Source organism: Puntigrus tetrazona, chromosome 4 (genome assembly GCF_018831695.1).
Source record: "Puntigrus tetrazona isolate hp1 chromosome 4, ASM1883169v1, whole genome shotgun sequence".
NCBI lineage: Eukaryota > Metazoa > Chordata > Actinopteri > Cypriniformes > Cyprinidae > Puntigrus > Puntigrus tetrazona.
This window is the reverse complement of record NC_056702.1, coordinates 1,398,875-1,413,580: the sequence shown is the minus strand read 5'-3', so window position 1 is coordinate 1,413,580 and position 14,706 is coordinate 1,398,875. Positions and strand designations below refer to the sequence as shown.

Sequence of the window (14,706 nt, the reverse complement as noted above, 5' to 3'; positions counted from 1 at the left end):
ATTCAAATTTTAAATTAATTATTTTACAAAAATATTTTAATGTTTTTAGAGTTTTTCCTCATTTACTTTGGCTTAATTCTCAATTTTATTTTAAATACGTTTTGAGCGAAGCAATTGAGAAAGACAAATTTTTTAGACACAATTTAGAGATATTTTCACTAGTGCCTCACTTGCAGCACAATCACAGCTATATCATCAGGGTATAAAATTATTTATGATGATTTAAGAGAAGTTGACTCACCCCTCCCCAGTTCAGTGTCCTGGCAAGGTCATTTCCTGTACCAAGAGGAAGCACAGCAACAGGAGGTTGTGGGTTCATCTGTAGTTCATCTAAGGCTGAGAGAATCCAGCCCACCTTGACAAAAGAGGACAAACCACTCAAACCCGAGGTCAGAAACGACAAAAGCGCTCAGGAAATCCAAGGCTGATCTGACGTGAGCCACAAGAAAGCGTGACACTGCGAAGCGCAGAGCCACCATTAGCTAATTCCAGTGTTTTGTCACTGTGCGTTTGTTGTCGTTCCACGCGTTTGTCACCAGAGGGGGGTGCATCCAAAATCTCCAAATTTCATCCCTGAGCACGTCAACATGCGCTGCAGCTTACCGTTCCATCTCCTCCACAGGCAAGGATGCGAAGATTTGGCACTTTTCTGTATAACTCCAGCCTGACGGAGCGAGGGAACAACAGTGAAGCGTGTTACTGATGCGCCGGCAAGCAATTAGCATGCTAATTAACAGAGTACTCCATTTAACGTGACAAATCCAAACACAAGGGCTGTTTAAAGACCCTGAACAGTATTTGGACACTCAAGGCACATTTTAAAGCGTAATCACGCTGAATTGGAGTATTTTATCAAAACTAACTCAACATTTCAAAGCCATTGTGTATTGATTAGCCGTTTACGACACATTTTAACTTGTTATCATTAATTAACACATTAGGCATCACGAACTAACAACGCACAATACTTTTTCTAAATGTTATGTCAATTTTTATTTATACATCAGTACATTTAACATTTCAGATTGTGCAAGCATGTATTATGAAAGAATAGGAATAATGAACAACAATATTTAATAATTAACCTAGATTGATAAATGCAATGTATTTATCACTAGTAAAATTATTTATCATCAGTACTCTATGTAATAACTAATACTAACTAGCTTAACGTTAATGTAAAGTAGGTACTATTATTAAAAATACATAATGCAACTAACAATGAGCAATACATTTGTTACAGTATTCATTTGTATTTGTCTGTTAACATGGGTCTATTAAATAATATTGACAGATATAGCTTAAAATGTACAAGTAAATTTTGAAACTAAGCTTAATAAATGCTTTCGATAGAGCCCTTTGTGGCAATGCTTTACAATAAGGTTATTAACATTATTAAAATCAAAAATCGTATCTATTGATGTTATGTGCTTTGATGCAACCTGTGTTGTTAAAAGCGCTATATAAATAAAAATGATTGATTGATTGATTGATGTACCTATCATGAGCTAACATGAACATCTACAGTTTTATTAACTAACTTAAGAAAATAAACACCTATAGCACACATAGCAAGTTAATGCATTGAATATAGTTAACAAACGGAACCTTTTTGTAAAACGTTACCAATTTTAAAGGTCCGTTCATCGTGTAAAACCTAATAAAACAATCAATTCGGAGACCGTTTGGCATGAAAAATGTTTTTCTTTAAAATAAATGACATTTCGGGGGGTTTTTTTCTTCATTTTCTCAAAATTGCATTGCCATTTTTAAGCGTGGATTAACTGGTTTGGGGGCCGCTGCATGTGTGTGTATGTTGGTTTTCTGTTTAAATAGAAGGAGTTTAATCACAGCTCTGTCAGACAGCTCTGAAGAAAAGCCCTCCAGCCGCCCAGCTGTGTCTGCCCTCCCATCTTAATACTCTCTCTCTCTCTCTGTCAGCGGTAGAGCCCATCAGAGCCCATGGCCTGTGCTTTGCTGCCTCACGGCTCAATTACTGAGGCGGTGGGCAGCGGGGAGAGAAGCTTCTAGAACACTGAACTCTCTCACACAACACAGCACTGCTGAGATCCCACGACTACATAATTAATGTGGTCGGGACAAAGAAATGGTGGGTTAAAGCGCATTAAGGGAGGGAGAGGCGATCTGAAATCTAATGAAAGAGAGACTCACGCTTCTCTGGGCCCTCCCTGAGACAAATCGAACACCTGCCGAGGGTTCAGGATCCACATGAACATCTGCAGCAGCTTCGTCCCCTGAGAACCACAGACAGAACAGCAGAAAGACAGTCAGAGACAACGGCAGAGATGTTTGTTTCCTTCTTTACACCATTAATGCATCTAAGGCTATATTCATGGAGAGAACCGGTCAATCCATACACTAACTCTTTATCTGGGGACAGTTTGGATGACAGTTACGGTGCTGAAATAGCGTTATTACTGTGGGACATTTATTAAAAGAAACGTTTTTCAAAATGTTTGAAGTGTTAAGGATATGGTCAATCTCCCAACGTGAGATGCACCTTTGAGCCATTTCAGAAAATATATGATTGACAGATCAACTCCTAATGGCTTATCCGACGAACTAGATGTTTTGAGGGGTACGACTATGACACAGACAACTACATACATTTTGAGCAACTGATATTAGCAACTGAAAATGTAGGAAACCACAGACAAACGTGCATAATCGGTTGCCTGAACGTACAAAAAGCAAATCGCAAGAATGAAAAAGTGCTTTTATGATGTGGGAGGAAACCCACGCAGAAAGATCTCCTGTCCCAGACGGCCCAGGGGAGAGAAGGATAGATAGATAGATAGATAGATAGATAGATAGATAGATAGATAGATAGATAGATAGATCAGACAGAAGGATGGATGGATGGACAGATTAAATGAGAGAGAGGTGAACAGACATAGATCTCGTTTAACTCTCTTCCCACAACAATAAAACAAATGCACATGAAGTATTGATGTCATCTGAAATTGTTTATGTAATGCATCCATTTATGTTTTAATGAAATATTTACGCTACGCAGTCGCATATTAAGCAGTCGTTCAGTGGTTATGACCCTCTCAGGGTTTATTGCTCTTTAACAGCCGTGCATTATTCCTCTGTTGGTTCACCTGGTTCCCGCCGCTCTTGGGGTTGACGAACACCAGCACTGGTTTCATCAGCGGAGAGGGAAGCGGCTTCAGCATGAACGGACGCCACTTCGATTCCTGCAGAAGTCACACCGTTATACTTCAACAGACGCACATTAGAACACACACACACACACACACACTCCACTGTGAGCTGAGGACAGATGATCACCGAGCAGGAGTTAAGGGAAGAAAGCCCTCAGAAAATATCATTTAAAAGGAGGGACTGGACAGGACTCTACTCACATCTGTCCCCTTTTTGCTGGCTCTTCTTTTGAACGACGTCCGTTTTTTCCGTCGAGTGGAGTTTTTAAATGAGCTCTGGGACACAGGAGAGAGACGCTGACTAAGCCAACACATACCAGAACTAACTCCAGCAAGACTAGGTTTAGTTCAAGTTTAACAATCATTACTAGAAATGTTTGGTTTTCAATTTAAGGAAAAGTTCATCCAAAAAGGAAAACACTCCCATGTTCCTCTGAACCTGTTGATGAAGAATCCAGCTGTAAATACTTCTCTTTGGCAACTAAAGCAAACCCTGACAGCTGTCCAACTGCAAGGATAAAACATCTTCTGAAGTCATACAATGAAGAAAACACCAAAACTGACTCATTGATATTGTATGGAAAAGTAAGCATACTGCAAAACATATTTTATATTGAAGAATAAAAAGTCATATTGGTTCAGAATGACATGAAGATGAGAAAATAATAAAAAAAATTCCTTGGTTGAACTATTCCAAAAAAACTTTGAATAAAAGCAAGGAACTTCCCTTTGAGCAACTCCTGAATTGAAAGCAGCAGTTCAATGCCGCGTTTCAAAAACCTGCCCCATCGATGCATATATCCACCAATCATATGCATATATCCACCAATACGATGGGTCAGGTTTTGAATTCAATTCTGGCAACAGATAAACTGTGATGTTAAAAGTTTACATTGCAAAATGTTTTGTTTTGTTTTTACACCAAGTATTTTTGTCGTGATTTCCACTGGAAATAATTCTTAGTCTAACATTTTTTCACAAGAAATTTTTTTTTAAAATGATGGCTTTTTTTTTTGATATATCTCACAACTGAACGTTTATATCAAGCAATTCTGTCTTATGTCAGATTTCTGATTTTGTATCTTATAAAAAAAAATTAAGAGGTTATTGCAACTTTTTATCTCACACTTGCAATTCTAAATTTAAACTTTGCAAGAATGGACATAATCTCAGTACTACAATAAAACACTAAATCAAGATACATTTACTTAAGATAAGAAGTTTGTTTATTAAAAATATACCAAAATGAAGTAAATTTCTGCTTAAAAATCTGTCAAAGTGGTAAGAAAAATAAGTTTGAATTGAATTAATTTTTTTTTGCCCCATTGGCAGGATTTATATTATATATATATATTACAGAATTTATATTATATATATTATTACTGTTAATATTATCATTAAGAAAACAAGACTTTCTATCTTAAGTCATTCTGCTTCTCATGCAAATGTTTCTTAATTTCAGAACATTTAGACATTTGTACTGTAAAACAAGACAAAAATACTGAGTAAGAAGTCATTTTTGCAGTGTATGAAAGAATGAAAGAAGCTCCATATAAAATATGTAGACGGGTTTTATGAAACACACTGCTACTGATATCAAATCTCGCAGCATCAAAGCGTATTTAAGCCGAAGCCGATCAGCGTAAGTGAGTGCAGAAGACAAGATCATACAGCCCAGCTTCGAAACGCAGTCTAGTGTCGCCTTGCATTAGCATCTCCCGCAGGACTTTACATAAACTCAGAAAAAAGTGAACGTACCTGTGGTTTTCTGACTTTGATGATCCAGGAAGGGGGTACGATGACCCCGGCGTGAGCTCCTAGAGAACAGGGCTCCTCGATCTGATGCAGCATGAAGCACGTGACCTTGTTATGAAACTGACGGACGGAGAGACAAACAGAGAAAGAGATGAAACAGGCCTGCGTTAAACAAAGCAGCGAGTTAAACACAGATGCGACACTCACCGCCTGCTTGCACCAGGAGCAGCTGATGGCCACGATCTCCTTGCTGTGGAAGAACTTCTGCGGGAAACTCTGCAACGAGCGTCAAAGATAAACGCATTAGACCTTTGCATACGAGTTCTTGCATTGACACTGAAGGGGCGACGTACTTTCCCGCACTGACGACACTTCCCCTCTTGTCTCCGGCGATGGACCCAGTGGTGCCTCAAAACGTTCTGCTGTCGCAAACAGACACAACGGGTCACATGTAAACGTGCCAACAAGGGCTCATTCTGCCACAGCACAAGGAGCACAATGAGTATACATCAATCTTCAGCACGATTTAGAGTCGTGCGGCGATGAGGATGACTCACGTCTCTAAGACATCGAGAGCCGCCCTCTCTGAAGGTAGGTTTGCAGCGGAAGTTGATCTGAAAGGAGATGAAAGTAGAATTATAATACACTGAGAAGCTCTGATTGGTGCAGCTCGTTGTATTTATATTGCATTTTATGATATTATACAATTGATGAAATACAATAAAAAATTAAATACAGACTTATTGCTACAGTGTTAATTAAAAAAATTAAATATCATATCTATCAAAATGTTCTAAATAATTAACAATTCTTCATTACACTGTATATTATATTATATTATTATAATATATATTATTGATAAAATACAATTTAAATGGTAAATACAGACACACAACGAAAAAAACTAAATAAATATAAATATATAAATAGAAATAGAATTTCTAAACTATCAGGTAATTCTAAATAATTTCCAATATTTATCCTATCCACAAACAGATGTAACCATATTGTCATAAAAATATAAACCATTTTTTCCTTTACATTTCTAGCAAGAAAATATACATTTTAATATACTCAGTTTGATATTCATTCATTAGTGCAATAGCACTGATCACTATTATTAATATTATTACATTATATTACATTTTATTATATTATATTACATTATACAAAAATATAAACAAACAGTAATTAGTAATCTCTAAAGTATGATATCATTCTAAAAAAATCTAATATATTTAATCAAAAGAATTACAAAAACAGACATTACCACATGATAAAATCTAAGTCATTTTTCACAAAATATCAAGAATAATATACTGAAATATAAAATATGATATTATATAACATTATATAATATTAGTATTAATTTATTATATATAACAATTAATTTATAATCTAATATATTAACATAAACAAATAAATAAATACTTTTTGTAAATATAAAAAAATATATTCAAAATAATTTCTAATATACAGTTAAATCTGTAAAATTATTTACAGCATTTCCAGAAAGGCAATATATGTTGTGCTATATACTGTTAATCTTTCACATCTATATTCATGCAATTGTACTGAGAAATATATCTGAACACTGCAACAGCTGGAACCAATAACTCCTGATCCTAAAAACCATAACGCCAATGCCTAGATTATACCCTCTCATCCCATTTCATCATCCTCCTGATGTCTGTTTGTCAGCGTTCATCTGTGGAGGGCGTACCGATGACGTGCATGACAACTACAGAGATATTTCTGCCTCCGCTCACCTTGTCCAGCTCCTCGATGCACGCCGTGTGGACCACAATCTTACAGGCCGCACACTTCCTCCGGGGAGCCGACTTCTTAAAGAGAGCCGAACAGCACAAAACACACAGCAATTTGTCACAGAGCAAACGCACTCATCTACGATCCATCTTATTGTAAGAGGAATACGCTCTCCTCTTCAGCGGTAAAAAGCTTCCTCCGAGGCAAGGAAGGATTTTGCCAACCGCTTGAAGTGGCAATAATAGAGTTTCCACGGCTCTTGAAAACATCAGAGCGTGGCGCCGTGCTTTAACAAAAGCCTAACAAAATCCTTTTACCTGCTGTACATTCTCAGACTAATAGCTGCCTCTTCCTTTCAGCGCACACCAGCCTCGCATTATCTCATGAAAGAAAATGTCACTGCTAAAGCGCTCTAATGACACTCTCTTCTCTGCCTTCAGCTCACCTGCAAATACAGGAAGCGTTTATACTCACTGCAATCTTGACCACGCATGTCTCCTCGCCCAGGTAGCAGAGATCGCCCGAGCAATTCGTCTCCAGCCACACGTGGTCACCGTTCACTGCGTTCTCCTGCGAAGGAAAGGGTTTGCGCTTTTAGTCACATGTTTGTTTCATTTGTTTCTTTCGGAGGACGCATACATCTCGTGTAAGCAATGTAAAACTTGTAATTCTCTTCAAAGCTAACAGTGCTCTATAGTTGTCGCATGTATTGGTCATATACATTTTTATATAAAAGATCATCCTCCATGCTAATGCACTCTTCAACCAAAACAACATAGGTGGGTTTTAAAGCTGGGATGCTGGTTTATGCTGGTCCTTTAGTGGTACTTACCCTTAATGCTACTGATTAGCATGTAGCAAATTATAATTTAAGACATTATATTGTTGTTTATTACCGTAAAGCTGCTTCGAAACTATCTGTATTGCATAAAGCTAAACTTACGCAAAGTAAAGAAGCATTTAAGCACAAAATTATTCAGGTAATGGTATCACACATACCCACACATACTTTAAATGGCAACAATGGCACTGTTATGTGAGGCTTCAATTAGCACTGACTCGGGCGCACACTTAGCAGCTCTAGCAAGGCACATTAATGTTTGATGGCTGCGCTGGTCACGTCGGGAACTAGCGGGGAAGGAAAGGCCAGCAAAGACGCACAGGAAGCGCCCTGCTGGGCTCCGCCCCCTCAGCAGTCTCCATCTGTACACACAGCACCTGGATTAACCAGTCTCTCTTTTGCCATGCCAACAGTCTTTGCCTGACACACCCACGATGAACTGCGCCCACCCGTCCGAACTTGATGATATGTGCAAAAATAATGGGAATGTTGCATATTATCTACAAAACTCACACTATATATCATAAGGAAAATAATCAGTGAATAAAGCAGTGATCTACTGCTCTCTGTACTAACTGCCGCTCCAACTTTACTGACTAGATGTGAATGATTATCCCATGCAGCATATTGCCCAGCCCTAATAAAAGCTAATCCAAATCTAATATTAATTAATAATACACAGAAATGTTAGAAAGAAAATTTAAATGCAAGAAACTGAAATAAAATATAGTACATAAGTACTAAAAATACAAACTAAAACTGAAATAAAAATAAAGAATAATAGAAATATTTCTTATGAAAATGTCAAAAGCACAACACAACTACAAAAAAAATGTTAATTAAAATTTTAATTAAAATAATAATAATAACACTAGTTCTGGGCAGTTGTTAGGTAGTTGCAAGGGTGTTCTGGGTGGTTGCAAGGCAATGTCTATATTGAGGTACCATAAGATACCATCACAGCACTGCCAGTGTAATTTCATGGGAAAGCTGATTAGACATACAGTTGGACAGACAAAGGAAGTGAAATACAGATGAAGAACACTTACGCTCCAGTCCACTGTGCTGCGAAGCTCCTTGGCCGGTCCATTGCTCAGAGCAGGGAAGGGACTGTGGGCTGGACCCAAATGCTGGAGGCCCGACCGTGAGATGGCTTTCCTGCGGAGCAGAACGACCACAAATAGCTTCAGCCCAAGAAGAAACGCATTCAAGAGAAAATAATGAGACCTTGCTGGATGGAAGGTTTTGACATCTGGGCTTAAAGCTCCTTGCTGTTGAACATAAAAGGACTAGTCATTGTGGAGCTAAAGCGGGGACACACTACAAACACACACAACAGGAGACGGCCGTCTACCTTGTGCCAGTATCAAAATGATCCAGACCAATCTGTTAACCAGTCTGCTTGGCCAGGAAGTTCCCATAATTCCCTGCATGCAAAGAGAGCCTCTGCCTCATATGGTATGAAATCAGCAAAGACTGTTCTTAGACACAATGTGTGTGTGCTTGTGGCCCAGCAAGGGATTTGAATGAGTCAGTATCGTGTGATCACTTCCTCTGTCTGTCATTCTTCCATAAAATTAGTCATCATCCCATGCCAGAATCACAGAAAGATCTACTCAAACTTATATTTACACAAATACAGCTCTTGAAAAAGACCCACACAGGCGTCATGAAATGAGAACCCAAAATTACCTTTTTTGACATATAAGAAGAGGTCATTGTACTACAAAATAATGCTGTTAATGAGACCTCTTTGTCATTAGTCTAAAAACAATTTATATTGAAGCTGCTAAAGAGATGGAAAGAGCCACTCGAATCCTCCAGCAGGGATTCGAACTCAAGATGGTCGTAGTGCAGCAATGCAACAAGGTTACGGGTGCTGATGGAATGCAAATTTTAATCACAACTGCTAGCCAATCACAGCAAAGGGCATTTATTTCAGAGACTACATCCTGCCACGCCTATTTAAACAGAGCATTTTGATGAGGGGGGTTAAAAACAGGACAGAAAATAACATATTATTTGATGTAAAAATCTTGATTTATATGTGGACCTCAGAGGCAGTTCATGACCCCTTTAAAGGAGGTTATTAGTATACTATGGCCAAAACATTTCTTAAGTACATTAACACATGCATTAAAAACCTACAGCTACTAAAGTGAACTTGCAGCATGCATGTTTCATATCTCCAATTGCTCAGGTGCATATTAAATTAAACTTGATAAAACTCTAAGCTCCTTCCTCAAAAACTGCTGCCACCCAATCTTCCTCCAGTATCAGTATTTAACATAGTAAACACACAGCACCATATGGCCGTCCCTTTTGAAGCAAAGGTTGAAAGTGACCCAACACTCAGTGTATAATTTTACACACACACACACACACACACAAACACTAGCAACACAAGCAACGGAGGCAGGGGGTGAAGAGAACAAGGGACAAGGAAACGGTGGGCCGTACACCTGACACCCTGCTGAAAGTTTCAAATCCTCATCTAAAATTATCCCGTTCAGAAAGAACACAAGCGAGAGTCCAGTTACGAGCTCTTTTGTAAAGCGAGCTGGGGCCACGGGATCACGCACCTTTACCCTCCGAGCTAAAAATAGAGCCACCGGTGGATGACATGTGCGTTGGAACATGTCACATGCCACTGTGGTGAATGCCAGGAACAAGACAACAAATATACATAAACAAATATGTCACACATGTGTAGGCAAGAATAATCTAAACCTGGTCGCCTTTAACATCTCAATTTGGAGACGAAACAAGACTTGAGCTGTCAGATTATTCTTCTGAAGGATTTCAAAAAAGATCTCAATCTCCTCCTCAAAGTGGACACTTAAGTAAAACATACAGTGGTGGCCAAATTATTAGATTATTAGTATTTTCTTAGAGACATTCTGATTTTGGTCTCCATTTCTTCTGTTTCTTCATGTCACTCCAGACAGACTGGATGATGATGATCAGATCAGATTTAGTTAGAGAGACTCCTTGTGCAAATCTCACTGGACAATTAATAGAAAAATATGTGTTTGTAAATGTAAACTGACACTTCTTACTGACACACTACATCAAAAGAAATAAAACCATTTTTACCTGGTGAAAATACTATTATTCTAATAATTTTGGCCACGACTGTAAATGTGAGTCTCCTATGAATGACATGCAAGCAACATAATGTGAATTTGATGACACATGCATCAGAAAAAAGCCATTTATGACAAAAGGAAACCTGCAGCATGATGAGCGTAAAACATCCTAAATGCTAAACCATTAGTGTCACATGTCTCTGTGGATGTGATTGCACTAAACTGATAAAATCCACAGGCTAATATAGAGAGGTTGAGACCTCCATGTCAACTTTCCCATTGCAGTCAGGTAAATGAGTAACACATTTCTGTTTAATATTATTCCATGGCATTAAGCAAATCAATCAACGATGTCCACGCCATACATTAGGCTGTATAATCAGTCCTGGGTAAACACAGTGCCACGTCGCAGACAGCAGAGCATTTCACTAGAAAGTAATCAACTGAGTGCACACTGCACAGGCCGAATGGAACACAATTTGAGATAAAGGATACGCCACACGCCATCCAGAGTCGGTGGAAACAGACAGGAAGAGCAATCAGCGAGACTGCCATAATGGAATTAGTTCTACTAAAACCAGCTTTGACAGAGGTCTGGCTTCAGAAGGATGATGTGCATGTGTGTGACATTTATCATCGGCCGGTATTAATTTGCCGTGCGGGTTCCTGTTTATCCGACATGAAGGGATGGACAGAGTTTACGCTGGGGATGTGTGTTCATTCTAGCAGCCGCTCCCTCCCACGACAGCCTGCGGTAATATCATCCCTCCTGTGTAGGCATGGCAACAGTCCAACACACGCCACCGTTGGTGTATTTAAGTCTTAAATCTTGTTGTCAGCATCATAATCTCTGTCCCCGCTCCCATTGTCTCGGCCAATTAGGTTTTGTAGTCGTGTGTGGGATGCAAACTCCCTCCACACTTTAAGTCAGGTGTCAACCCACGTACACAGCTATGATATCATCTCTCCGCACTGCCCACTCTCGATCTCAGTGAGAAACGATGCAAAAGAGTGGAGTTCTGCTGCTAGACCAGTCACTAACCTGTAGCCAAGAAGCCTGTGGTACCAGGTCACCTTCTGCTTCCGCCCTTTCCCGCATATTCGCTTCTCCTCTACTGTCTTCTGGGCCCTGATCATCCTTCCATTTCTCCTTCTCAGCCTGTTTCCTCCTTTCCTAATGTTCGGGGTGCTTCCTACCTCTTCTACCGCAGCATCTGAAGCTGTGCAAGCGGCTCCGGTGCAAGGTAGGCTGACATCACTGTTACACATGGCTGCCCGATAGAGCCGAAGCACGCCTAACACACCCTCCCGCTGCCCATGTAGCGCTGAGATCATCAGGCCGTCAGATAGCTGAGACCTGATGGAGGACACCTGAGAACCCGGAGGCGTGTACGGGTGTCAGATCCTGTCCTGTCACCAGAGACAGACAAGAATCTCTCACAATCATCACGGCCATCGTTACCCCCAGAGAACCAAACCACAAGGTCAGCCCCACGTCTAGCACTTGGAGCTATTTTAAGGCCCATTATGTAACCCAAGTTGACCTTATGCAAGACAATCTATGGGCAACCTGTTACAAAGGGACACTTTATCCAGGGATCCATCAGTATGCATGGCTCTCTGCTTTGGCCAGAACAAGCAAGTTGCAATCTACAGGATGTGACTTAATTCGATGACCTCACACGAGGATGATGCAAAGCTTTTTGTGAGTAGTCTGATTATGTAAAGTCTAATAGTCATAGATCTGAGTTGTTCAGATAGTGCCTGGAGGGTGACGTACGCCAGCAAGTTCTCTCTTGAAAATTAGGCTGAAAGGGTCTCAATAGCATCACTTGTGTCAAGACATAGAACAATAATATCTTCTATGTCTTGACAGAAGTGATGCTAACAAAATAATGAGAAGACAATGAGTCTTTTTTGCATTTACTGGGGACAAACCGGAGAAAGTGGACCACTGTGTTAACGGACACACAGTTTGCATAGCTGTAATACATAGGGGGAGTATGCCAATTGTGAATGAGCATGCACGAGTGTCCTATTTACAAATGATTGGAATTCATTAACATACAAAAGTTTAACTGTCAAATCAGAAGTTTATAAAGAGTTTTGTTGAATTTCGGGAAGGTCAGTTTTTACACGCAATTTATGTAACAGATCAATCTGTTGGAATTGCTTGCAGGAAGAGTCTCTGATCTAGTCACTCTCTCTTTTTTCTCTCCACTTCTGCTTTGCTCAATCCCTCCTTGTAGCTCTCTAACTGGGTCAGTGTGCTCGCTGTGATTCTTCCCGCCCGCGGGGCCCTGCTCTTGAAGGACAGCTTCTCTGAGCCTTACCATTACCGACTTCCTCAAGGCAACTGGTGCTCCGCAGCACAATCCTTCTTCCTCTCCTCATTCTCATCAGAGAAGAAAGTCCTTGACACAGACCTTTTTCTCATGCCTCCCTCTCACTCCAGAGATTAAGATCTAAGACTCAGCACTGTGAGGTGAAAAAACACAAGCGAGAGAAAGATGTGCCAAAGGTAATAAGTGTAACAAAATCAACGCACACGCAGAGCTCCCGCGAGACCCCGAGCCTGAGAGAAATCTCGGGCAGATCGGTGATTAGCGCTAATTCAATCTTCGAGCTTTTATCTGAAGCCAGCAGCGTCCTGATAACAGTGTGACGAACAGAACAACACAAGAGTATATCAAGAGGCAATACAGAGCATTCTAGATAAGAACATCACAAAACATATTATCAGCACTTCATTTTTAGCACACGGCTTGTTATCTGTTTATCAAATTACAGCAAGCAGGAATCCTCTTATGCATATGAGTCAGATTTGGGACATAAATTACATATCCCTAGAGGGATTGTGGAACTTGTTTCTTGGTGGGTTCAAATCAACCACCCTCTGTTCTAGTCCCACTAAGTGGAAAATGGTATCCATAGGTTGTCACTGTGAACAAAAGCATCTACTAATGCATAGTTTTCCAAACTTTTTTTAATCCAAGGACCCCTTCTGTGACCCCAAAGGTTCCCTCAAAATGTTTTCAGAGAAAGCAAAGGACTGATTTCAATGTTAATTCAGGAGACGATTAAACATTCTCTGGCCCTACAAGCTTTGGCTGTTTACGGTGTCCCAAGGCAAGGATGCAGTTTCTAAACTATTGCACTAATGTTTCCTGAATAAATGTGCTCACAGTATTAGTCACTCAGTTTAAACGTGTCGGGGCTGAATTCCCTCCGGTTGCCTTTTCGTACGTGTGTGTCCGTGATGTTGTTGTTGTGACTATGTGTTCATGTGTGTGCCGGATGGAGACACATTTCTCTCATTTGCCCCTGAGCTCTGTCACTGCAGCCTGACACACAGCCGCTGACAATGGCAGGAAAACTACACACAAACACACACACATACGCAAACTCAGCACATACATCATACTTGTGACCGGATCATGGGGAAGAAATGGAAGTAAGAGGTAGGTGGACATATCCGTGGACAGATCCAGTTATATATATATATATGGGTGTGTTTTCATCTAAGGACCGAGAGTGAGAAATTGTACATTATTTAAAGCATATCTACATTTTTATCTTGAAGCATCTCAATTTTCTCTCGAGCTCTCCACTGGCACTGTCTCCTACAATAATCCCACTGAATTTAGCACTGGGTACTTCACATGACATTTTCGCACATACAGAACAAACTTTACTGCCATCCTTCTCGCCTTCGCTCTCGAAAAACCCGGATAACATCTGCGGTGGAGCTGATGATGGAAAAGCTCAGCAAGCCTGATTCACTGACTGATAAATGATCATCGCATCTTTAGTGATTTGCTATTATTTCAGCTAAATTAACTCCGCGCCTTCTGATAACAGCGTAGGAAATGCATGATGAAAATCCGGACTAACTGTTCACTGGCAGCAGGCATTTATACAGTATTTGTGTGTATTTGTCAAGCAGTTTGACCGAACTAAGAGTGTTTATGTAAGTCACAGAAGGGGTAGCTTTCTACAGTTTTAAATCTTTAAAGTGCCCCTGTTATGGATTTTTTAAAACTGTTTCATGCAATGTGTAACACAG

General features: G+C 39.9%; 1 protein-coding gene across 11 annotated transcripts in view; it reads right to left on the bottom strand.

Annotated features, from left to right (window-relative positions):
* Nucleotides 1-14,706, bottom strand: part of dgki (diacylglycerol kinase, iota) — a 39,304-nt gene that overhangs the window by 12,236 nt on the left and 12,362 nt on the right. For 3 of the 11 annotated variants that reach the window (XM_043236268.1, XM_043236269.1, XM_043236274.1), the window contains exons 2-13: nt 8,601-8,709; nt 7,185-7,280; nt 6,713-6,787; nt 5,501-5,557; nt 5,297-5,365; nt 5,151-5,219; nt 4,947-5,063; nt 3,390-3,464; nt 3,126-3,221; nt 2,173-2,255; nt 604-664; nt 242-355 (exon numbers count right to left, since the gene is read on the bottom strand). In XM_043236268.1, the coding sequence (XP_043092203.1) occupies nt 242-355; nt 604-664; nt 2,173-2,255; nt 3,126-3,221; nt 3,390-3,464; nt 4,947-5,063; nt 5,151-5,219; nt 5,297-5,365; nt 5,501-5,557; nt 6,713-6,787; nt 7,185-7,280; nt 8,601-8,709 (1,021 nt within the window). The remainder of the gene's footprint in view (nt 1-241; nt 356-603; nt 665-2,172; nt 2,256-3,125; nt 3,222-3,389; nt 3,465-4,946; nt 5,064-5,150; nt 5,220-5,296; nt 5,366-5,500; nt 5,558-6,712; nt 6,788-7,184; nt 7,281-8,600; nt 8,710-14,706) is intronic. The other 8 variants (XM_043236270.1, XM_043236272.1, XM_043236280.1 and 5 more) reach the window with 6 other exon arrangements.